This window comes from Thunnus albacares, chromosome 10 (genome assembly GCF_914725855.1).
Source record: "Thunnus albacares chromosome 10, fThuAlb1.1, whole genome shotgun sequence".
NCBI classification, from domain to species: Eukaryota; Metazoa; Chordata; class Actinopteri; order Scombriformes; family Scombridae; genus Thunnus; species Thunnus albacares.
Window position 1 is genome coordinate 15,562,868 of NC_058115.1, and position 26,948 is coordinate 15,589,815.

The 26,948-nt window shown below is 40.2% G+C and overlaps 2 protein-coding genes across 2 annotated transcripts in view; both read right to left on the reverse strand.

Moving 5' to 3' along the window:
* The window catches only part of LOC122991109, a 48,169-nt gene extending 36,234 nt beyond the window's left edge, over positions 1–11,935 (reverse strand). Inside the window, exon 1 of the mRNA XM_044364745.1 lies at positions 11,731–11,935. Within this exon, the coding sequence (XP_044220680.1) occupies positions 11,731–11,773 (43 nt within the window). The 5' untranslated portion in view covers positions 11,774–11,935. The remainder of the gene's footprint in view (positions 1–11,730) is intronic.
* Positions 1,103–26,948, reverse strand: part of LOC122991110 — a 57,005-nt gene continuing 31,159 nt past the window's right edge. Inside the window, exon 5 of the mRNA XM_044364748.1 lies at positions 1,103–1,489. The gene's annotated coding sequence lies outside the window, so the exon portion shown is untranslated. The remainder of the gene's footprint in view (positions 1,490–26,948) is intronic.

Here is a 26,948-nt window from a genome sequence, read left to right on the forward strand (position 1 = left end):
GTTGAGTAGGTGAGTTCCCAGCATCCTTTGTGATGATCTTGGAAAAGTAATCTTCTCTTGCCAGATGTGTTTCTTTGTTATAGGCACCCATGGCTTCTTGTATATTAAAGTGAACTGTGTGAACACTGTTATTGTTTAACAATGGGGAGATTCTGTTGGTCGACCCCTTTTTAACCTTTAGTGGAGCAGCAGTTTTAAAGCAGATGACAAGGTGTTGTTAAAATATTCAACCATGTCATTTAAAGAGCAGTCTTCACTGAATGGGTCAAATGATCTCATAATATTAGAAAACATTGTTTCAGCCTTGTCATCTAGGAATCTCTTTTGAACCAAAAATTCCCTTTTAGTCTTTGTTAAGGTTAAGTTGGCATCAAAAACACACAGTGATGGTCAGAAAGAGGTAATACTGAAACACTATCAATGTTTAAACCTGTTGTTGTTACTAAGTCTAGAGTGTTACCATGCTGATGAGTGGCTTTATTTACATGTTAGGTGAGTTCAAAGCTGTTCAGTAAATTCACAAGCTCCACAGCTTTGGAGTCATTCTTTTTTATTAATATGAATATTCAGGTCTCCATTCAAGATTAATCGATCATGTCTATTGATACTAAGTGAGATCAGCTCTCAGAATTCCTGTAGAAATATTGATGAATATCTTGGTGGCCGATATAATGTAATAATGAATACTAATAATTCTGCTTTAAGCTGAAGAGCAAGATATTCAAATGATGTAAATTCATTCAGGTCAATGTCATTACACACAAACTGTGTAGAGAAAATGGCTGCAATCCCTCCTCCTTTCCTGTTTTGTCTGACTAATAACAATGATAAAGGTTTGTTAGTGTTTCAACAGAAAACCAACGAAACTCCTTATTTACACAACAGTCATAAACTCTAACATGAGTTCCAAAACATTAAAACAAATATATTAAAAACATCTACTTCAAAAATAATCATTAAAGCTCCAAAAAGGAGGAAGTGTACATGTGAGAGTGACTGATAAAATGGAGACACATGCAAAATAGGCACATTGCAACTGTAGCCAGTTTACTGCTTGTGTGTAAAAGTAAAAGTGTAATAACAAAAGGTGTTGGTGCCACTCTCCAGTGGATACATGCAGGGCAAAAAGGCAACTGGTGCATTTCATATTTTTTGTAGATGTCAAACAATCACTCTCTTTAAAACATTTAGAAATGTGTGTGACTTGCCTGAGTAAATGAACATGTTTCTGAAATAGCTACAATATATATCAATGTAACATCTACAGCTCATCATACATAATCCACACTAGAATGTATAATGCAAGCACCAAATATTACAACAAGGATACCCATCAAAATTAAGGCCTTCAGAGGAAGTTGAGTTTGTCTGAGGTATAAACACTGGCTGAGTCTGAGGGAAAGGTCATCCCCTTCAGCTCAAACCGCGGCTCAATGTCAGAGTAGACGGGGGCAGATGGAACGACTGCCTGCTCTGCTGAAGCCACAACCTGGAGAGAAAAAGACCGACATGTCATTGTGTATCAGAGAATCACCAGCAAGCTTTAATTTTAATGCAGATCCGGCTGAATTAAGTCTAAAATACAGATAGCTGTTGTTATTGTTGGTGCAACATGGAGAATATTAATGTCAAATTATTACCACAGATGTTTTGATATTGCAACCTTTAGGAAGTTTAATGTTCATTATTACATTCTGTGATACAGTCGAGAGCTCCAGAAGAGCTACTAAATGGACTTTGTGGTGAGATTTTGTCAGCTGGTATCTCAGTGTTGACACAATTGTAAGTTATTGATTATTTTAAGAAGAACATTTAGTTTTGTTTCCTAAAAATGGCAAATGGTGGAACAACTGAGGAACCAAAGTAAAACATAACTTTAAACATTCTTCTTCTTTTACATAAAAGAAAAAAATACTTCAAAACAAAAAGAGAGGCAGGGGGTGATCAGTGGCCAAATCATGGCAAAAGTGGTTTTAAAATCTGAGAGACAAAGAAGTTACATGATGTCAGATATGTTGAAGAGAGTGTGCATCATTTAAATGGTACACTCATATTTTTTGGTGTTTTGGGAAATGGTATGTAAAGTGCTGCAACTATGTATGATACTTTATCTCTGCAATTTCTCTGAAGAAAGTGTAACAGGAAGTAACATGTTTGGTTAAAATACTATTAATAGTAAGTCAAAAAGCTATTACAAAGTATGTGGGGAAAACAGTGCCACAGAGACTGATCAATTGTCTTGTAATTGTTGAAGAAATCGTCTTAATATAAAAACTGAGACATATCTTGAGACTACAAGAAGCACAACTGGAAGGAAAATGGAATAAAGGGCTGTTATACAACAAGACTGAGCTACAAATGAATGCATCAACAGGACATAATGAATGATGCATGTATTTCACAGTTTGTTTTGTTATTAATATTTAATGTTGGAAATATCTTGCCAAAAAAGATTGTAAAACGAAATTATCACTAAAAACTCAAGTAAAAACACCGATTAGCACAAACAACACACTGGAGAGCGACTGATCATCTCAACAAAGGTTTGGTTACAGTGATTACACCAAGATATGTCAATTTGGAAGGAACGCAGATGTTGAAAAATACTATAAATTGCACTTTTATTCATCAAGTGTCTGAGTATATGTGTGTGCATGCTCAGACTAACATGTGCAGCAGGTCATACCTCAGAATAAGAAGGTGGTGGATTGTCAGTAGGATCATGTACCTGCAGAGTGACATAACAGTTTAATGGCGGAGAGGCAGGAGAAAAGACAGACAAAAGAACAGGAGAGAAGTTCTCTCTATGCAATGCAACACACACTAACCAGCGGACCAGTCGGAGTATAAGAAGGCTGAGCGGGGTAGTGTGTCCCAGAGGGCTGACTCAATTCATCTGACCTCGGTCCAACAGCCTCATACTGCAATTTAAATTAAACATATACAGTCCAGAGACACAATAGGAATACATTATGTTACAGCATGACAGTAATCTTTAACCTGACGATATTGTACACACAAAAAAGTGTCTAGAAGCTGTAAGGCACAACATGTCACCTCAGGTGCAGATGCAGCAGCAACGTCAGTCTCAGAATGATCCTCTTTGCTGCAGCACTCCTCACAGCAGGACTGCAAGCAAATGCAGAAACACGCAACGAGCAAAAAAACTCCAATGCCAAAAGCAATGTGAGAAGGGTCACGATGATTTCCTAGTGCTGAAACAATGAGTTGATAAAGTGATTAATCAATGAGAAGAAAATATATCACCAACAATGAATCAATTGTGTAATTTGATTTAATCAAATGATTGATAATTTAAAAATATAAAACTACCTACCCCCTAAATGTTACATTACACATACAGAAATTACCATTAGAATGGTTTGATTAATTAATTTCAATTAATTTCAAATTGATGGACCTAGGACAAATCATAACTGGAGAGATTTGTTTAAATAATATATAACTTTATTATCATTGATATTTAAATTACTGACATAAATAATATTGTTACATAAAAAAACATGCAGGTGTGAACAAATCATTAAAATTAGGTGAATAATAGGATTATTTTCAATATTTTCAAATCAATAAAACAACTATGAAATTTCACACTGATGTGAACAAACCAAAACAATGTAATTTCAAATCAGAGAAACAAAATTAACAATCAGGCCTAAAAAATGCCATTTAAATCGGCAAAACACATCAAATTTCCAAACAGGACTCACAGTAGAAACCTGCCTCTGTTGCATTGCTTCATTCCTCATGAGCCCATTTCATAAAGTTTTCACACCACAATATGAGAACAGCTCAGTGCAGTACAGACATTCAGCATCCTCATCATTCTGGGTCTTCTTCTTCACTTCGATCCTCTTATTTTCTTGGGGCTTTTACACAATTTTCTTGCCATTAGCCTTCTCCTCCAGATCTCTCCTGTAGGTGCGGCTGTAATCACTGCTGCTGATTCAGCCTTCCTTTTTCTGGGCCTTGCCTGCTGTAGCTTTGGCTGAGGTCAAAGTGCCGGGATGAGACTTGACATGGACAGAAAACAGTGTTGAACTTTATAAATAGCACTGTTGATAAAACATGTAGCCTCTAAAAGACGAAAGGACACTTTTGTTGTCTTGCCATGAATGGGCAGGTGGTACAACCTTGGAGGTGTGTGGAGCAGGCTGTAGGGCAGGTTCTGGATCAAGTTCTCTTCTCCAAAAATGTCCCTGTTACATGGCATAAGACCACAGGCCCTGAACCCTTTCATTCCTTTTCCCAAACTGGCAGCCTGGCGGTAAGCTTTACCAAGGACGCCAGTAATTTCATAGAGGTTAATCCTCTTTCCAGGTTTTTGGTCTTCCATCAGTCAGCCACTTTCAGGCTGTTCATCTTCAGGATTCTGAAAAAGGTCCTGTCGAGGGGCTGCATTTTAAGGCCGCAGTGAGGCAGTATTGAAATCATGATTATGCCAAGATGTCTTGCCAGATTAACAGCCTCTAAGGTTTTATATGGGTGGTTCACATCAAGTATGAGGATGTGTGGATCATTCTTGCTGGCGTTCACGTTCTTCGCAAAATGGGTGAGCCACTCCACAAATAGGTTGCCGTCGAGTCAATCTGAAACTCTTCCCACAGATCCAGGAGGTGCCCCTCTCATATGGCTCTCGGTCATTCTCTTTCTCAGGAAAATAAACATCAGAGGAACAAATTGCCCTGCAGCTTTCATCGTACACAAAGCAGTGACATTAAATCCTCTCTCAGCATTCGTCATCCTCCTGACTTGTTGAGCCCCTTTTGTTGCAACCACAGACTGGGGTTTCTGGACGTTTCGGACTCCTATCTGATCCATGTTCCACAGCTACTGCCCCAGTGAGGATTCTCACATGATCACATGCTCTTGCAAAGTAAGCTGCCTCGCAGGGATTGATAGACTATGATAGACAGATGGTTCATCCAATTACCTACCAAGTATTTTTTGAAAGTGCCTGCCCTTTTCCAAACAGTTTCCAAGGACTATTTCTCCGATGGTTCTGTGTAACAAACCATCTGGCACATCAGATTACTAGGAAACAGTCTTCCCAGCAACTTTTTTGGCATCACTCAATGAGCGTTGGATCCCCATCTTTGTAGCCAAATCATAGGCCAGTTTCCGTACATCCCATGATGTTAGCCCAAAGAGAGCTCTCTCCATATGTTGGATGTGGCACACCAGATAATTTTGGACCAGACTGCAGAGAACACAGCCGTTTTCCACAGACGAATATGGCCTGGCCTCTTCATCAGCTTGTCACGGTACCAACAAAGTGTTTTTGGTGGTCTGCCAAATTTCTGAGATACTGAATTCAGTGATTCGCCATCTTAAATGCATTTAAGTGCATCTTCAAGAACCTGCTTCCCATAGCTTCCTCTGTTAGTTGTCCTCATGTTGAGCCTCATCTATAATGCAACAAAAATTGACAATCTTTATTGAGAGCCCATTATTTGTATTTGTATTTGCATAAAAGTGGAAATAGGTGTAAAAACCCTGTTTTTGTTTTTATTGCGACTCTAATTTTAGGATAAGAAAGTGCTAAAATAAATGTTTATTAATTAACTATTTTGCAAAGGAGGTCCCCTCACCGGGTCTCTGGCTCAGGTCATCCAGGCCATCGACAACTGCAGTAACTACTCAGTTAAATCTCAGCCCTGCTACACACAGAGACCTGCAGCTGTTCACACATCCATGACACACAGACAGCACAGCGGCGCAAAAGAGTCAGATGGAGACAGCGATGTAAATATGCAAAGAATTAAAGCTAGACTACAGCAAGCTAATATTGCATATTGCCTGCTATAACATTATTCTCGTAAAAGTTAGTTAGCCTCTTAGATTGATAATGATACATTTCTTACTGTTGGTTAGCTATTATGTTATTGTTAGATGATGGTGTAAATACTTTCTCAGAAATCTAACATTAACGAAACTAGACTAGACCTCTTCCCTCAAAAATCCTAATCTTACACTTTCACATATTACAAAAACATATTTGTTATTTTTAAGTAATAGATCACCCTCCAGACAATTCTCATATTAACAATAAAAAAAAGTTTGATTTTGACTTATTTTGTACTGTCAAAATATTACCTCCCACAAGTGAAACGATATTAATGCTATTCAAAGATTAGCAAGACAACAACCATCCAAGAAAAGAGCTGAAATGAAAACTGGCTCCATCTAGTGGTCATGGGAGGAATTGGGGGGTGGGGGGGGTTAGTTGTGTTTGGCTTCTTACCTCTGGAGGTCATCCTTGCCTTACGTTTTACCCTACGCTTCATTTTCAGTGATGCCACCAAGGCCTTGTTGCCATTCTGATCTCTGACCTCGAAGCGTCCACCACATGAACTTTGGAGGCTCTCAATCAAAATTCCACATGGCTTTGACAGCTGAAACCCACCGCAATTAACTTCATTCAAGTCCTTCCTCTCTAGCCTGCCTTGACGAACTATCTCAGTCTCTAATGCTTTCAGTTTAAGGTCACTTCCTGGGAAGAAGTAAATGTTGCAGGAGTTCGGTTCCAGATCAAAAGTGAAGTCAAGTCTTTCTCCAGGACTCCGTTCATAGGACCTCGTGTTTGCTGGAAAAGAGGATGCACAAGACAGAAAATATTGAAGTGATTCTCCACTCAAAATCTTTTGAATATCAAACACACGTCACAAAAAAAGAATGTCACTTCAGGATTTTAGAACTTGAAGTGGTCATTTCTCACTATTTCCTGACAATTAATCGACTTACAAACCAAATGATTGAGAATTTAAAAACTGAGAAAACTATAAAAACCCTTGTGAAAACTTTTGAAACCACTTTGGATAAACCAAAAGCTAAAAGCAAACAAAAGAAGCTAAAAATAAGGTTTTTCTTATACCAAGGCAATAATGAAAAAACACATCTCATACTGATTATAAAACACACTTACACTTCATTTTCAGTGACACCACCAAGGTCGTGTTGTCACTGTGATCTTTGGCCTCAAAGCGTCCACCACATGAACTTTGGAGACTCTCAATCAAAATCCCACATGGCTTTGACAGCTGAAACCCAACGCATTTAACTTCATCCGAGCCCTTCCTCTCTAGCCTGCCTTGACGAACTATCTCAGTCTCAAACCCTTTCAGGTTGAGGTCACTTTCTGGGATGAAGTAAATGTTGCAAGAGTTCGGTTTCAGATCAAAAGTGAAGTCAAGGCTTTCTCGAGCACTCAGTTCATAGGACCTTGTGTTTGCTGGAAGAGAGGATGCACAAGACAGAAGACCTTAAAGTGCTTCTCCACCCAAAATCTGTAACAAACACTCGTCTCCTGCAGTCTTGACTGGGTTGTAAGTTTCTTGTTCTGTTTTTCACATAGCATGGCAGCTGTTGTCAGCTTAAAGAACTGTTTGAGATTTTGGGGCATTTTGAGGAGATCAATACCACTCTCATGTCTGTGCGTTAAGTATGAGGCTAAAAACAGCAAATGCACTTACAATGTAAGTGATGGGGGCCAAAATCCACATGCCTCCTTTTGTGCAAAATGTATTTAAAAGTTTATCTGAAGCCAATATGAAGCTTCAGCTGTCTAAATTGATCAAATCAAGTAGATATGTTTCAATGTTAGTCTTTTTAGTGCCAAAGTCCCTCCTTCCTCTTTTTGTCCCTCTTTTTGTATAACTCAGACTGCTGAAGTCTCATACAGTGCTGCTTGAAAGTTTGTAAACCCTTTAGACTTTTCTCTATTTCTGTATAAATATGACCTAAACATGAACAGATTTTCCTAGAACTAAATAAAGGGAACCCAATTAAATTAAAATTGAACAAAACCTTCGACGGCATTTCTATAGGATTAAGGTCAGGACTTTGACTTAGCAATTCCAAAATATTAATCATTCCTTGGTAGAACGGCTTGTGTGTTTAATGTCATTGTCTTGCTCCATGACCCACTTTCTGTTGAGCTTCAGCTCACAGTAAGATACCTTGACATTTTCCTGTAGAATTTGCTGATACAACTCAGAACTCATAGCTCCATCAATGATTGCAAGCCGTCCTGGTCCTGAGGCAGCAAAGCAGCCTAAACCATGATACTACCACCACCATGTTTCACAGATGGGATAAGGTTCTTATGTTGGAATGCAGTGTTTGCTCATTCTCTTCTCATTCAAACCGAAAGCTCGATTTTGGTCTCATCCATCCACAGAACATTTTGCCAATTGCCTTCTGGTTTATCAACGTGGTCTTGAACAAACCGCAGATGGCAGCAATCTTCTTTTTGGAGAGAAGTGGCTTCTTTCCTAGACATGACCCTGAGTTCCCCTGTGCCCCCCTGAGCTATTACATGTTTGCTCTTGGTGTGATCTTTGTTGTTCAGCCACTCCTGGGGAGTGTAATAATGGTGTCTGATGGTTTGATGTCTTCCATTTCTACACAATTTGCCTGACAGTCAACTGGTGGAGTCCAAACTCTTTAGAAATGTTTTTGTAACTCTTTCCAGCCTGGTGAGATCAGCAACACTTTTTCTAAAGTCCTCAGAAATCTCCTTTGTTAGAGCCATGACACACTTCCACAAACCTGTGTGGTGAAGCTCAGACTTCAATAGTGAAGACCCAGATTTCTCTTCTTTAAATAAGGTAGGGCCTCCTAAACTCACACTTGATTGTCATCCCATTGATTGAAACACCTGACTCCAATTTCCCCTTCAAATGAATTGATAAAGTTTCACATACTTTTGCCACGCACAAATATGGAAAATTGGATTATTTTCCTCAATAAATAAATGAACAGGTGTAAGGTTTTTGTCATTTTTTTAATTGATGTCTCTTTATCTTTTAAGACTCGCATGGAAATCTGATCATGTTTTAGGTCATATTTATGTAGAAATAGAGCAAATTCTAAAGGGTTCACAAACTTTCAAGCAGCACTGTATAAGCTTCAGATAAACTTTTAATTACATTTTTACTCTAAGCAAGGACTGTGGATTTTGGCCCCCATCAATTACACTGAAAGCACATTTGATGGGGATCTTTTAATAGCCGTTATGAACAGGAGGAATGATTACAGCAAGGAAAACCTCTTTCAGTGTTCATGTGGGCACCTAACTGTTGTTTTAAGATGGACTTGAAAAACTGTGAACATATCCTTTAAAACCAAAAAATCAAGAAAAGAGTGACAGCCATAGTGTCAGATCCAGGAAAGGAAATGAAATAAAATGAGCATAAGAAGGATCCTCACCTATTACTTAAATGGTCACATTATGCAGCAGTTTCTTATCTTTATCTCTCATTGTGTAGAGGCCGCTGTCTTCTTGGGTTAAATAACTCTGCGTCTTTGTGCCTTTGAGCCTTTACATATTTTATTGGTGGAATGTAACTAAGTACATTTATTCAAGTACTGTAAGTACAATTTTGAGGTAACTGTACTTGACTTGAGTATTTCCATTGTGTGCTATATTTCAGAGGGAAATAATGTACTTTTTACACCACTACATTTATTTCACAGCTATAGCTACTAGTAATTTTTCAATATTCAATATTTTATACTATAACATATAAACAGTTCATATGTGGGTGTTGATTTGGGTGTGGACGGTAGGGACATGTTGCTGGATTGTCCCTACCAACAATTTTACTGAACTCAAACAATCTAGCCACTTCAACTTAACATAATGTTTACAGTAAGATCTCTAGAGTTGCCAGGTTTGTTAGTGTTCTGCAAAAAAGTGCGCTATTATGATACAGAGTGAAAGAGCGGGATATGGGGGATACTCAACCTGATGATTTGACAACCCTCAACTTCAAGCTGTATGCATTTATGACAAGCAGCAGGCCAGCAGCAATAATGGAGTCAGTGAGGTGGAGAATCTGAAGCGCTTAGTATTTATAGTTTAAACCTTTCAAATGTCACAGAATTGAAAATGACTTTACTGGGCAAAACTAAGGTCATTTGATATTATATTTAATTTCAGGCATTAGGTGTCGTTAGCTAATTTGTGACTGTGGCTCAGACATACTGTTTAATTAAACAACTTTATTACTGTTGGTGAAAATTCCTCCCAAAAGCAAATTAAGACATCTGGTCCCTTTTTTAAAAGAACCACAGTATCAGTAACAGTTGAGCTTAGTTAATAAGACTTTTCTGTAATCAGTCCAAACATTAATCTTTGAAATTAGTGGGAGAAATATTTACTATTTGATGTCATCTCTCCCCTTTTCCATACGTGGTTCAAGAGCAGAGTTATTATTGCTTATGTGTCATTAAGACATGAAAATTAATTAGAAGCTAAATTAGCCACAGCTTGTCCAACTGATCTGTTTGTGACTGTCAGGCATCATTTCATTATGAAAATCCTGTCAGCAGCAGCCTGCGCAGCACAGAGACACACAAACAGGTGAGCTCTGATGTCATAGTGAAAGATCTGGCCATAAGTTCAGGAGTGGAATGAAAAATAATACAAATAGAAGTTTTTAGATGATTTAATGATACGTTTGAGCATCACGTTGGCTGTGCCATGAAAGTCTTGGGTTGTGTCGCCCAATTCCACAAACTGAAAGAAGGACAGAATCTCAGGTAATGTTTGAAAACCTTACAGCAGCTAATTACACAGCAGCACATTACCTACAGGTTTCTATACATTTATTTCAGTGTATGATGTATTGTGACAGTCTATGATATGTTATAAATTATTAAATTTAAATATTAAATTTGGTCTCAGATTAATAGTTAAGTAGTCCATCAATAAAATAAAATGTAAAAATCAGAAAACAAATCGACATCAAGTCCGGTTTCAGGCGAGAGCAGAGGTTGAGAACAGTCACTAGCGCAAACAACTATAAAATCAGAAATGAACTTGACAATGAGTGACACTAGAGATGACACGGCGTCTAGGCTACGAGATGACCCAATAACTGAACCAGGGACTACGTGATGACGCAGTAAATGGACCAGGGGCTACGTGATGACGCAGTAAATGGACCAGGGGTTGCCTCCTTCACTGCATGGAGATTTGCAGAGATGTGGGTAAAAGAGGGGCCACACGCCGCGGATGACCCCTCCACAGGAAAGAACAAAAAGACAGAGTCCGTCATCAAAACAGACTGTTTTCTTGGTTTGACAAGAAGGCATCTGCTGTGGCCTGTTTATTTTTATGATGACAGCACGTTGTGCTGTTGCAAGTGATTATCTTCTTTTCAACACGGAAGTTTGCTGCGCATAGAGTTGAATTAAACAGTGCGAATGACATTAAGTGTTTAGGCTCGTCTGGCCGAGTGGCGCTATCCACAGTGCTGAAAGGAGCGCTGGGGGGATTTAACTCTGGCATGTTACATTTAACCTTTTGTTTTGTTTTATATGATCACATCTCCTGTGTGTCCGCATGAGAAAAGGATAAGGCGTTAACTTGGCATCACATCGCTTTATGAATATGACTGTAACAGCTGTAAGAAATAGCCTAACAGGCTTCATAGTCTACACAGGCCCACTGTGGTTATGATTTGTTTTCATGAATAAAACACTTTCAAAAACGTCACCCTCTCTGATTTTTTTTTTTTTTACAAATCGCACCCTGTATACACTAACCATACGTTTACACCACTGCAGATACCATAAACTACTCCTGACTGAGAACCAGAGAAATACTGTTACTATAAATCCCTACAATCATTTATACACTCAGGGCAACAGGATACAGTCATACAAGCAGTCTAAAAGAGAATTAATCATTTTCACACTCACCCAAACAAACACAGGCACTAAGCAACAGCAACACTATCATCATCTGACGTGATTCAAAATGCAAAACCCGAATCCAGTGTCACACAAATGTACCGTCCTCGACCAAATAAGCGCACGATATGATTATAATTGATTATTTACTGAACTGACACATCCTGGTAGAGTAAGCCCTTCACCATATGCACAACATTAAAACAGAAGTTGTACAAAGTAAACATCTCGCACTATACTGTTAGTTATTGCGATTTATGGACGGGGTTTGTTGGGAGAGGCTTTGTCTGGGCCCACCCAGCAGGGCGTTTCCATCGCAGTAATCGTGATATGTTTAAGTACGGTCGGAAATGACACAATGAGAGACATGCCGGGCTCTAGGGATGACAATTTGTTTTGGTTTTTCCATGTATCCTTTTTGTGAAATATCTCAACATACAAGATGGATTGACACAGACATTTATGGTCCTATATCCGACTTATGGTATCCCCTGACTTCTCCTCATAACGTCATTGCCACTATGAGGATCACATTTTGATTGAAATGTCTCACCAATATTGGATGGGTCGTCATGAAGACTTTAATGGCCCCCTCAAGGTGAAATGGTATAACTTCGGTGATCCCTTACAGAGCCCCTCCTCACATGTATTAAGACATTATAAAAACCAGTAGCCTATAATTACCACGTTAAAATCCTAAAAAATTACATCTATTCTTTCTCCCTCATTAAAAATTCAAAATCTATGAATATGCAAATATACTTCATTTCAAAACTCTAACTGCTAACTAACTGCTGGGTGCACCCTGGTAGCCTATTGGTTAAGACGCATGCCACATACTCACAATTTCTGTGGGTCAAATCCGGCAGCGTACTTGGTTGCATGTCAAAGCCTATCTCTCTCACCTCATTTCATGTCGTCTCTACCGTCCCTATCTGTTAACAATGCCAAAAAAATAAAATAAACAGTTTACAGAAAAGTCTTCTGATACTGTATGTACACTGGAAGTTTCAAGTTTCCACACCACATTATGGGCTTCCACAATGTTACAAATTATGCTCTAAACTTGAACTACACTTCAGCAGATGAATGTGTAAAGAGGCTTCCATTGTCAAACTCTGCACATATGTCATTCTGCACAGTGAAGCTCAAACATCCAACTGAAAGAACAAGAATAACAATATGTTTTTGAGTGGAGGGCTAATGTGCAAGTGAACATATATAGAGGACAGCCACTAACAAACCCACACCCCTTACATTTAGTCAAGGACACACCTTAACAGAAATGATGCTCTCCCCCCATTCTCCTCCGTAGTGAACTGCATGTCACCGCCTCAATATGAGGGGCTGCCCTAAAGACTTTTGATTGGTTATGCAATGCAGGTTTTGTTAAAAACTCTAATTGTTTCCACCCAGTTTTAACAACTAAACCTGGGAGATTGTCCTCTGTCTCTGTGAGCGAAGCATTTAGAGACTGACCTGTGAGTTGAGATTTTGACTAACTGGACAGATTTGGTCATTTTAAATAAGAAAATTTTAAGTGTTAGTGTTTTGTGTTCAGTCCTGTTTATTATTGTCTTTATCTATTTGTAGTCTTATAATAGATCTTAAATGCAGCAGCAGTAATATATCAGTGGGAACTGGGGTAAGCTGGGGGAAAGTTAGCTGATAAGTATGGGGGGATACATGCTTATCTAGTCCAGTTTAATCAGCACACACTATAGTAATGTGAAATCAAGTGTGACAAGGGTGACTAGGGTCCAGTGTGTTTGCTGAAATGCTTCTTGCAATGATTCGTGTGTGTGTGTACCTGCATGTCGATTGCCATAGTGTGCTTACCTACATTGGCTGGTTTGGTCTGCTGTGATAGGCTACTCTGGGTGGCTGGTTAGCTGGGGGACAGACTGTCTGAGGGGGGCATGTCATAGCGTGGCCTTTCTTGTCCTCAGTCCACTAACAACATGCTGTTGTCTGATGAACTCATCTTTGTAAAATAAAGAGTCTATATTCTCCTTACATCGTTGTAAGTGTGTGATGTTCTCAGATCTCTGACAATGGACCATACTGGGGAGCAAAGGTGGTGGCAGTAGTAGCTTTTCAGCCTGTCTAATTACTTAATAGCTACTCATACTAAAAGCAAGGTTTATTACAGTAATATTGATAGTTCTATATTGTGTCAATGTATTATGGGAATTAAAGTAATCTCTGGGATTTTTAATCAGAAAGGCTGCAGAAAAGCCAAAATAATTAAACCACAATATTTTTACACTAATAAAAAGGAATCAGTGACACACAAAGCTATTAAAAGGCTGCAATAGAAAGACTAGTGTTCACAGGGAATTGGACATTTCCAAATGTCAAATTAAAACATATCCTCTTTCTGGATTGTTTCTTCCACAATTGCATACAAATAAAAACCAAAGCAGAATTTTTGAATAATTGTTCAATAAAAAGCTTCCTCTGTTAGTGGAAGGCACAGTATCTTATAATAAACTGTAATAATCCAGTATCATCTTTGAGGTCTCAGTTTGAACTCACCACAATCAACCTGGTCTCTTCAAACCAGGCAGACCTAGGGGTGCTAGCAGTGCTGCAGTACCCCCACCTCAAGGTGCTGAACCCCCCCAGGTGGCTGGCAACTAATAGGCCCATTTGTGTTGTTGCAATAATTTATTTTTTTCTGTCGTGTGTGAGCCGGTCCAGCAAAAATAGACCCTGCACATAATGATAGTGGAGTGGGGAAAGGAACTGGGTGTGAGACATACGGTTATAGCGCCAGTTGTCACATGCCAGATAGAATTGTCCCCAGCAACCCGACAGAGCCAGGCCTCAGCAGTTTTTCTTTCCAACATACACACTTGTCATGCTCCATGTGGATAGTTAACTTACCTTTTTGTTTCTCCTAGTGTTCTTTATCTCGTACTTCCTGTTTTATTTTGATACTCACCTCTTGTCTTGTTTCAGGTCCTTCACTTCCTGCCCGCTTGTGCTTCCCTCCTATGTGATTACCTGCCCTGCCCTACTGTGTTGCACCTGTGTCTCATTGTCTCCCCTCCCCTGGAGTAGTAGTAGTCTTAGTGTTCCTTCCCTCTGTGTCAGTTCATCTTGTTCCCCTGTGACAGTGAACCACTGTTCTTTCCCAATGTGAGTTTTCTCTGAGCCTTATTGTTACCTGACCTGTTTTTGCCTTTTTGCCTGCTGATTTTTACACTGTTGCTTTGCTGACTGATCTCCCATGTACCGGCCCAGCTGTGATTGAAAGGACTGATTTTTGAACTCTCTAACTGAGTCTGTGTCTGCATTTGAGTCCAAGCCTGTGGTTCAGTATTGACAGTACAAACTGGCCATAACATGAACTCAGCGGACTCAGACCCAGTGCGCTCTGTTCTCCAGGCACATGTTCACAAGATTCACAGACAAGATGAACAGATCAGTCTCCTTTGCCGTGAAATGAAGGAGCTGACAGATTGCCAGGAGTCACTCATGTCAGCCTTCAGAACCCAGCTCACCTTCCTCCATGAACAAATGTAGAAGATGCAGAAACAGCCGGTTTCTGCTGAATCGACACTGACGGCACTTTCAGGTTCTGGTTCCAATGCTGCTTCTCCTCTGCCGACGTCACCATCCCTTCCTCTGCACCTTTCCAGACCAGAGCATTTCTCCAGAGACTCAGGTGATTGCAGAGCTTTCTTAACCCAGTGTGATTCGCACTTTGAGCTCCAGGCTGCTGTCTTTCCCTCCAACCACTCAAAGATTCCATATATAATTTCTCAGCTGACTGGGAGAACGGAGGCCTGGGCGATGGTGGAGTGGAGCCGGAAATCACCTGTCTGTAATTCCCTGTCGCTGTTCTTCAAGACCTTCACCCAAATTTTTCAGCAGACAGCCCCCGGATGCAAGGCAGCCCGAGCCCTGGTGAGACTGCAACAGGGTAAGAAGAGGGTCTCTGATTATGCCATAGAGTTCTGCACTCTAGAGTGTGATTGGAACCAGCCAGCCTTGTCCAATGCTTTTCTTGATGGACTTTCTGACACTCTCAAGGACCAACTAACCCCCCTTAAACCTGCCTGCAGAGCTGGATTCCCTAATCACCCTAGTTATAGAGATTGACAAGCATCTGTATGAGAGATAGAGAGGCAGAACCGGACCCTGGAGTTTCCTGCTGCTCCAGCAGAGGCAACAGGCTGGCAGCTCCTCTTCTTCTTTCTGGTGACACTTTCCTCCTGCTGACTCCACCACAGTACCCCCCTCAGCCATAGAAGAGCCTATGCAGCTTGGCCAAACCCATCTGACTCCAGAGGAATGCCAGCGATGAGTTTCAGAGGGACGCTGCATCTACTGTGGTCAACCGGGCCACTTCATCCCTTCCTCCCGGTTTAAAGACTAGTGAAGATGAGGGCACTGGTGAGCCTTACTTTGACTATTTCAAACCCCTATCAATTGCAACTTCTAATGTCTCTCACATTCCCTGTGTTTTCTCTTAAGCATCCAGTCCTAGTTGATTCAGGCTGAGATGCTTACTGTATGGACTTTGATCTTGCCAGGAAGCTGGGCCTCAAAACTTTCTGCCTCAACCAGCCCCTGAATACCAGGACCCTTGACAGCAGGCTATTATGTAAGGTCACTCATCTCACGCACCTGGCATGCCCCGACTCCCACACCAAAAGAATCAGATTTCATGTCTTTCGAGATCCTTAACACCCACTCATCGTGGGATGCCTCTGGCTCACACTCCATAACCCTCACATAGACTGGAAAACAGGTCAGATAATTTTGTGAGGAAAGACTGGTGTTAAAGACTGTTTCTCCTCCTCTCAACCTTCTCCATCAGAGTTTCAACCTCCTAACATCTCTCAGAGTTCTCCCAGCCCAGATCCAGAGTTTCCTGACCTTTCCTGGGTTCCCTCCTGCTACCACAACCTGAAGGAGATTTTTAGTTTAGCAATGCCTGTGCCACGTCCTTGCCTCTGCCCTATGACTGCATCATTGACCTGCTCCCCAAAACTTCACCACCCAAGGGTCGCCTGTATTCCGTGTCGGCTCCTGAAACCCAGGCCATGAGGAAGTATGTGGAGGAATCCCTGGCTGCAGGGATTATTCATCCTTCCTCCTTTCCCGTCGACAAGGATAAAACCCTGCGGCCTTGCATCAACTACAGACAGACTCAACAAGATCACTGTCCGCAACAGGTAACCACTCCCTTTAATTTCCACTGCTTTTGAACGGTGAATGGTGCTTCACTGAACTGGACTTACAAAGTTCTTATCACCTGGTTGGAATAAAGGAGGGGGATGAATGGAAGACACCATTTAACACTCCAAGTGGTCATTACGAATACCTGGTCATGCCATTTGGACTAACTGATGCCCCAGCTGTCTTTCAGGCCCTAGTAAATGATGTCCTCCAGGACATGCTCAGTGAGTTTGTTTTTGTTTACCTGGATGACATCTTAATCTTCTCTCCTGATGAGCAAACTCTTATCCAGCATGTCCAGCGGGTCCTCCAGTGCCTCCTCCATCACCAACTCTTTGTTAAAGCTGATAAATGTGAGTTTCACATGCTCCCCATGTCCTTCCTGGGATTCATCGTGTCTGAAGGGGAGGTCAAGATGGACCCAGAAAAGGTTAGTGTTGTTGTTGATTGGCCCATTCCCACTAGACATAAGGACGTTCAACATTTCCTTGGGTTTGTTAATATTTACCGAAAGTTTATCAGAAACTTTAGTTTTTATTGCCCCCCTTCATGCACTAACCTCCTCTAAGTCTAGCTTCCAGTGGAACCCCCGGGCTGAGCTCGCTTTCCAAAGACTAAAAACTAGCTTCACCTCAGCCCCTGTCCTCATGCTGCCTGATCCCAACCTGCAGTTTGTGGTGGAGGTGAATGCTTCCTATGTGGGTGTGGGAGCTGTTCTCGCTCAGGGGTCAGCTAAGGATAACAAGCTACACCCCGTGCCTTTCTTTCCTGCAAACTGTTGGCCTTAGAGAGATACTATGATGTTGGCAACCAGGAGCTGCTCACTATTAAGGTGGTGTTGGTTGGAGGGGGCCAAACAGCTTTTTCTTGTCTGGACAGATCATAAGAACCTTGAGTACCTGAGGACGGCAAAGAAGCTCAACTCAAGGTGGGCTCTCTTTTTCAACCTTCTCCATTTCACCCTGCTCTATCATCCTGGCTCTAGGAACTTAAAATCTGATGTTTTCTCCCCTTTGTTTCCCTTTGAGAACTCTAGTAAAGACACTACTCCCAGTCTTCCTGCCTTGTGTGTTGTGAGCTCAGTCACTTGGGACATTGAGAGAAAGGCCAACAAAGCTAATGTGCACTATTAACCTCCAGCTGGCTGCCTGTCAAACCATCTGTTTGTGCCTCCTGACTTACGTTCACAGGTCATCCACTGGGCCCACTCTATCTGGTTATCCTGTCACTCTGGAGTACGCAGGACTATGTTTGTCATACAACAGCGGTTCTGGTGGCTGGCCATGGAGAAGGAGGTGACAGAGTATGTGTGCAAGGTCTCTTGACGCCCAGCTTCTGGTCAGCTCCATTCACTCCCTGTGCCACATCGACCCTGGTCAGACATCTCCATGGACTTTGTGACAGCTAACAAAGTTAGCATCACCATCCTTACAGTGGTGGATAGATTTTCTAAAATGGTCCATTATGTTCCCCTTGCTCAAGTTACCCTCAGCCAAGGAGACAGCCGAGGTTATGTTGCATCATGTTTTTCACCTCCATGGTTTCCCCATGGACGTTGTGTCTGACTGGGGTCCACAGTTTGTGGTACAGTTCTTGCAGGCTTTCTGTTCACTCCTGGGTGCATCTGTCAGCCTCTCTTCTGGACACCATCCCCAAACCAACGGTCAGATGGAGCAGCTAAACCAGGAGCTGGAGACCAGCCTGCATTGCCTTGCCTCCCAGAGCCCCAACACATGGAGCAAACAGCTGATCTGGGTCGAGTGTGCACACAATTCCCTTCCATATTCCTCATCTGGTCTCTCCCCCTTTCAGTGGGCCTATGAATATCAACCTCCTCTCTTCCCTGCCCTGAAGAAGGAGGTTAGCGTGCCCTCTTTGCTGGCTCTGGTTTCACTAAAGACTTACGTCTCAGAGTGGAGTCCCAGATCTCGCCCCCAGGTTTGCCGGTCCATTCCCTGTTTGCAAGGTCATTAACCCAGTAGCAGTCAAACTCAAACTCCCCAGAGCCACGAGAGTCCACCCAGCCTTCCACATGAGTCAAATTGAACCTGCCAAAGAGAGCCATGTGGTCCCTGCCTCCAGACCCCCTTCACCCCCCTGGTTCATCGATGGAGGCCCCGTTTACACCGTACACAAGCTCCTGGCATTCCGGCATCGGGGACGTGGGTTCCAATACCTGGTGGATTGAAAAGGATACAGCCCAGAAGAACATTCCTGGGTCTCAGCCAGGAACATTGTGGACCCCTCATTCATCCAGGACTCCCATCAGACCCACCCTTGCAAACATGGATTGCAGGAGCCAGCTGTAGAGGAGGGGGTACTGTCATGCCCCTTCTGGATAGTTAAATTACCTTTGTGTTTCTCCTGGTATTCTTTGTCTTGTACTTACTGTTTTATTTTGATACTCACTTCTTGTCTCGTTTCACATCCTTCACTTCCTGCCCTTGTGTGCTTCCCTCCTGTGTGTATTTGTTCTTTCCCCTCAACCTTCCCTGATTTGTGGTCAATTTTGTTATGTCAGTGCTACTTCGTTCAACTATTTGGAATATCTGGCAGATACTGTCTTGAGCATCTCTGTGAAAACATTTGAACTCTTTTTGAAGTTCCACTTGAAGTTGATCCACCATAAAGTGGATTTCTGACAAAAGGGGCCTTCCAGAATTTGTCAGTTCCTCTTCCACAACCATTTTGATTCCCTTCACTATGTTATCCATATTCGTTTCCATACTTTCCTTATGAGATACAATCTTTGATATCAGTTGGCAGTTGGCTTAGAAGTGTTTATTAGAGGAAGTCTGACTCTCTTCAACACCCTAGTTCAGCTCTTTTATTGCTAGACCTTGTGCTTCCATTGCTTTATGTAGTTCATGGTTTCTACCATAAGAGATTAAAAAAATTTTTCCAGGAACCTGCCCTGCCCTAATGTGTTGCATCTGTGTCTCATTGCCTCCCTAGAGTATATAGTCTTAGTGTTCCCTTACCTCTGTGCCAGTTCGTCTTGTTCCCCTGTCACAGCAGTCCAGCATTCTTTCCTAGTGTGAGTTTTCTGTAAGCCTTATTGTTACGTTAACTGTTTTGCCTTCTTGCATGCTGATTTATGCACTCTTGCTTCACTGACTGATCTCCTGTGTACTGACCCAGCGGTGATTAAAAGGACTGATTTTTGAACTTGCTAACTGAGTCTGTGTCTGCATTTGAGTCCAAGCCTGTGGTTCAGTATTGACACAAACTCAGTCACATTTTAGCTTCTGCTCAGTTGAGTTTCTCCTGAGAACCAGTTGGTATGGTGGGAAAGAATTTATATGCTTGGACAAGCTTTTGGCTGTGTGGTGACATGCTGGGTTGATGATGCCTGCAAGTAAATTATACTGTATGTGAATTTTTTTAGACAGAAGAACAAATACAGATAACCATACACTGTAGGAGGGTGTTAGTTTTAATATACCTGACACAAAGTCAGAATTTCCATGACACTAGCAGAAAATGTTCACATGTATTCACAAATATTTTACAACTCTTCATATTATGCTTCTTAATAATAATAATCATCATCATCATCTTTATGTGTATAGCACCTTTCATACAAGAAAGGTAGCTCAAAGTACTTTACAACAAAGAAATTACATGCACCAAGTGCTTCACATGAAAAAGAACATAAAATAGACATAAAATGAACATTAAAAACATGTTAAAAACATTAATGTAACATAAGATGGAAAATAAAACCCACTGAAAAGCTATAATAATATATTTTTAAAAAAGTTTATAAATAGTATACATATAGAGCATGAAATCAAGTAAAATTCAACATTTTAAAAGAAGTGTAGCAGTGCATAAATGCAAAACAGAGTGCAAAAAATAATTTCAGGCCTGTATCAGGACATAACTTGAAACACTATCGAACATCCACTTTTAAAAAGCTGTAGGTACAGGGTCAATACATGAGGAGGAGGAGTTACATTCAGTGACAGTCTTACAAAGCTCAGTTAGTGTAATACAGGTGAATTTTCCCATGGTTACATCATTTTTACAGGATTTAATGAGATCATCTGTGTTCACATCAGCAGCAATACTGTCTCTAATTGAGGTTATTTTGTTATGGAAGAACAATGCGAGTTCTTCACATTTTGATGCAGAGAACTGTGGGGGATCGGGAGCAGTGTTGAGTAGGTGAGTCCCCAGCATCCTTTGTAATAATCTTGGAAAAGTAATCTTCTTTTGCCGGATGTATTGCTTTGTTATAGGCACTCATGGCTTCTTGTATATTAAAGTGAACTGTGAGTCTCCATTTTCTTTCAGCTGCCCAACAGATTCTCTCGATCTCATTAACACTGTTATTGTTTAACAATGGGGAGATTCTGTCGGTCGACCCCTTTTTAACCTTTAGTGGAGCAGCAGTTTTAAAGCAGATGACAAGGTGTTGTTAAAATATTCAACCATGTCATTTAAAGAGCAGTCTTCACTGAATGGGTCAAATGATCTCATAACATTAGAAAATATTATTTCAGCTTTCTCATCTAGGAATCTCTTTTGAACCAAAAATTCCCTTTTAGTCTTTGTTAAGGTTAAGTTGGCATCAAAAACACACAGTGATGGTCAGAAAGAGGTAATACTGAAACACTATCAATGTTTAAGCCTGTTGTTGTTACTAAGTCTAGAGTGTTACCATGCTGATGAGTGGCTTTATTTACATGTTAGGTGAGTTCAAAGCTGTTCAGTAAATTCACAAGCTCCATGGCTTTGGAGTCATTCTTTTTATTAATATGAATATTCAGGTCTCCATTCAGGATTAACCGATCATGTCTATTGATACTAAGATCAGTTCTCAGAATTCCTGTAGAAATAGTGATGAATATCTTGGTGGCCGATATAATGTAATAGTGAATACTAATAATTCTGCTTTGAGCTCAAGAGCAAGATATTCAAACAATGTAAATTCACTCAGGTCAATGTCATTATACCCAAACTGTGTGGAGAAAATGGCTTCAATCCCTTCTCCTTTCCTGTTTTATCTGACTAATAAAAATGATAAAGGTTTGTTAGTGTTTCAACAGAAAACCAACGAAACACCTTATTTACACAACAGTCATAAACTCTAACATGAGTTCCAAAACATTAAAACAAATATATTAAAAACATCTACTTCATAAATAATCATTAAAGCTCCAAAAAGGAGGAAGTGTACATGTGAGAGTGACTGATAAAATGGAGACACATGAAAAATAGGCACATTGCAACTGTAGCCAGTTTACTGCTTGTGTGTAAAAGTAAAAGTGTAATAACAGAAAATGTATTGACACAATTACGTTAACTGACTGCAATGCAGCGGTGTTAAGGTGTTGGTGCCACTCTCCAGTGGATACATGCAGGGCGAAAAGGCAACTGGTGCATTTCATATTTTTTGTAGATGTCAAACAATCACTCTCTGTAAAACATTTAGAAATGTGTGTGACTTGCCTGAGTAAATGAACATGTTTCTGAAATAGCTACAGTATATATCAATGTAACACCTACAACTCATCATTCATAATCCACACTAGAATGTATAATGCAAGCACCAAATATTACAACAAGGATACCCATCAAAATTAAGGCCTTCAGAGGAAGTTGAGTTTGTCTGAGGTATAAACATTGGCTGAGTCTGAGGGAAAGGTCATCCCCTTGAGCTCAAACTGCGGTTCAACGTCAGAGTAGACGGGGGCAGATGGAACAACTGCCTGCTCTGCTGAAGCCACAACCTGGAGAGAAAAAGACCGACATGTCATTGTGTATCAGAGAATCACCAGCAAGCTTTAATTTTAATGCTTTAATTCAGATCCGGCTGAATTAAGTCTAAAATACAGATAGCTGTTGTTATTGTTGGTGCAACATGGAGAATATTAATGTCAAATTATTACCACAGATGTTTTGATATTGCAACCTTTAGGAAGTTTAATGTTCATTATTGCATTCTGTGATACAGTCGAGAGCTCCAGAAGAGCTACTAAATGGACTTTGTGGTGAGATTTTGTCAGCTGGTATCTCAGTGTTGACACAATTGTAAGTTATTGATTATTTTAAGAAGAACATTTAGTTTTGTTTCCTAAAAATGGCAAATGGTGGAACAACTGAGGAACCAAAGCAAAACATAACTTTAAACATTCTTCTTCTTTTACATAAAAGAAAAAATACTTCAAAACAAAAAGAGAGGCAGGGGGTGATCAGTGGCCAAATCATGGCAAAAGTGGTTTTAAAATCTGAGAGACAAAGAAGTTACATGATGTCAGATATGTTGAAGAGAGTGTGGATCATTTAAATGGTACACTCATATTTTTTGGTGTTTTGGGAAATGGTATGTAAAGTGCTGCAACTATGTATGATACTTTATCTCTGCAATTTCTCTGAAGAAAGTGTAACAGGAAGTAACATGTTTGGTTAAAATACTATTAATAGTAAGTCAAAAAGCTATTACGAGGTATGTGGGGAAAATAGTGCCACAGACACTGATCAATTGTCTTGAAGAAATCGTCTTAATAGAAAAACTGACATATATCTGGGGATACAAGAAGCACAACTGGAAGGAAAATGTTAAAAATGGCTGTTATACAACAAGACCGAGCTACAAATAAACCCATCAACAGGACTGTGTGAATGATAATGAATTATGAATGTGTTTCACAAACAGTTTGTTTTGTTATTGTTATTTTTTGTTGCAAATGTCTTGCCAAAAATGATTTAAGTGGAAAACAAAATTATTGCTAAAAACTCAAGTAAAAACACTGACTAGCACGAACAACACACTGGAGAGCGACTGATCATCTCAACCAAGGTTTGGTTACAGTGATTACACCATGAAATGTCCATTTGGAAGGAACACAGATGTTGAAAAATACTATAAATTGCACTTTTATTCATCAAGTGTGTGAGTATATGTGTGTGCATGCTCAGACTAACATGTGCAGCAGGTCATACCTCAGAATAAGAAGGTGGTGGATTGTCAGTAGGATCGTGTACCTGCAGAGTGACATAACAGTTTAAAGGCGGAGAGGCAGGAGAAAAGACAGACAAAAGAACAGGAGAGGAGAAGTTCTCTCTCTGCAACGCAACACACACTAGCCAGCGGACCAGTCGGAGTATAAGAGGGCTGAGCGGGGTAGTGTGTCCCAGAGGGCTGACTCAATTCATCTGACCTCGGTCCAACAAGTTCATCCTGCAATTTAAATTAAACATATATCGTCTAGAGATATTTGGTTAAAATACTATTAATAGCAAGTCAAAAAGCTATTATGAGATATGTGGGGATATGTGCCACAGACACTCATCAATTGTCTTTTAATTGTTGAAGAAATTGTCTTAATGGAAAAACTGACATATCTTGAGACTACAATATTAACAAAATTACCACTAAAACCTCACTGAAAAACAATGACTAACCAGCACAGTCGCCAGAATAAAATGTTGCCATTGTACATTTTTGCAAACTATGGATACGTTGAATTTTTACATTTCAATAGGCCTTTGTATCATATCAACATTTCTACAATATGTATCATAGGGAACGAGACGTAGTTCTGATGACATCTATATCAGCTGACTTTCTTATTTAGCGGAGGCAGGTGTGGAAGTGGTTAGAAAGTTGCAAAAGCAGCAGAGACCACTGTTTGAGAGTTTCAACCACATTTCAGCTGATGAAACCTAACATTTTACTGTAACATCCAGTCACTTGTACCACTGTATCTGTGGTTTGCAGACACGTACAATGCCAACGTTCTATTCTGGCAATTTACTAGTATAAACAACACACTACAGTGAAGAAATGTCAATTTGGAAGGAACACAGATGTTGAAAAATACTATAAATTGCACTTTTATTCATCAAGTGTGTGAGTATATGTGTGTGCATGCTCAGACTAACATGTGCAGCAGGTCATACCTCAGAATAATAAGGTGGCACATTGTCAGTACGATCGTGTACCTGCAGAGTGAGATAACAGTTTAATGGTGGAGAGGCAAGAGAAAAGACAGACAAAAGAACAGGAGAGGAGAAGTTCTCTATGCAATGCAACACACACTAACCAGCGGACCAGTCGGAGTATAAGAAGGCTGAGCGGGGTAGTGTGTCCCAGAGGGCTGACTCAATTCATCTGACCTCGGTCCAACAGCCTCATACTGCAATTTAAATTAAACATATACAGTCCAGAGACACAATGGGAATATATTCTTTTACAGCATGACAGTGATCTTTAACCTGATGGTACTGTACACACAAAAAAGTGCAGAATGTGTCACCTCAGGTGCAGATGCAGCAGCCGCTTCAGTCTCAGAATCGTCCTCTCTGGAGGAGCTCTCCCCACAGCCTTTCTTCAAGCAACCGCAGAAACATGTCCCAAAGAGAGAAACAGCAGCAATAATACCAACTGTAGTATCACCGCGACTCCCTAGTGGTGAAACAATGAGTTGATTAATTGATTAGACGATGGTTAGAAAATGTATCATCAACAGAAATGTCTTAAATTGTCCCTGATTTATATCATTGCAAACTGAATATCTTATCTTGGACAAAAAGACAAGATGTCACCTTACCACAATTTATAGACTTACAGACCAAATGATTGATCATTTAAAAACTGAGAAATTATATAAACCCTTGTGAAAACTTTTGAAACCACTTTGGATAAACCAAAACCTAAAAGCAAACAACAGAAGCTAAAAATAAGGTTTTTCTTATGCAGAGCCGATAATTTAAAAAAAACACATTTGGCACTGATTTTAAAATACATTTGGGGGTAAAACAAGGTAAGACGCCCCCCTTAAGAACAATGTCTATTTTCTTTTAAAATATATACAATCTGAATATCAATATAATATGTTGACAAGATGTATGCTTACATAAACACATTCAGAGGGTAATTAAATCATAACAGACTACAACTTTGTTATTATAAAACTAAACTTAACGTCTTGTAAAGGGGCATCTTACCCCACAACTCGGGGAAGATTCTCCCCCACCAGGGTAAGAACACTTGGGGGGCATCTTCCCTCATGAGTAATTTTGATATATAGACTTGGTTTTCATGCATAACATTTAACTTTATTGACATTGCTCTTACTTGAACTGCATAATGAACTTACTTTTAATTGTTTTTAGAATGGTTTGATTATTGCCAATTAATTTCAAATTGATGGGCCTAGGACAAATCACAATTGGAGAGATTTGTTTAAAATATGTATAAGTTTATTATAATTGATATTTAAATTACTGACATAAATAATATTGTTACGTAAAAAAAACATGCAAGTGTGAACAAATCATTAAAATTATGTGACTAGCAGGATTATTGTCAATATTTTCAAATCAATAAAACAACTATTAAAATTTCATTTTGATGTGAACAAACCAAAAAACTGTCATTCCAAATCAGAGAAACAATTTAACAATCAGGCCTAAAAAACGCCATTTAAATCAGCAAAGCACAACAAAAATTAAACTTCCAAACAAACTCACAGCAGAAACCTGCCTCTGTTGCATTGCTTCATTCCTCATGAGCCCATTTCATAACGTTTTCACACCACAATATGAGAACAGCTCAGTGCAGTACAGACATTCAGCATCCTCATCATTCTGGGTCTTCTTCTTCACTTCGATCTTCTTATTTTCTAGGGGCTTTTTCACAATTTTCTTGCCATTGGCCTTCTCCTCCAGATCTCTCCTGTAGGTGCGGCTGTAATCACTGCTGCTGACTCAGCCTTCCTTTTTCTGGGCCTTGCCTGCTGTAGCTTTGGCTGAGGTCAAAGTGCCGGGATGAGACTTGACATGGACAGAAAACAGTGTTGAACTTTATAAATAGCACTGTTGATAAAACATGTAGCCTTTGAAATATTATAAGACACTTTGGTTGTCTTACCATGACTGGGCTCTCAAGCAGCCTGGTGGGAGTAGGTGTGTGGAGCAGGCTGTAGGGCAGGTTCTGGATCAAGCCCTCTTCTCCAAAAATGTCCCTGTTACATGGCATTAGGCCACAGGCATGAACTCTTTCACCCCCTTCCCAAAACTGG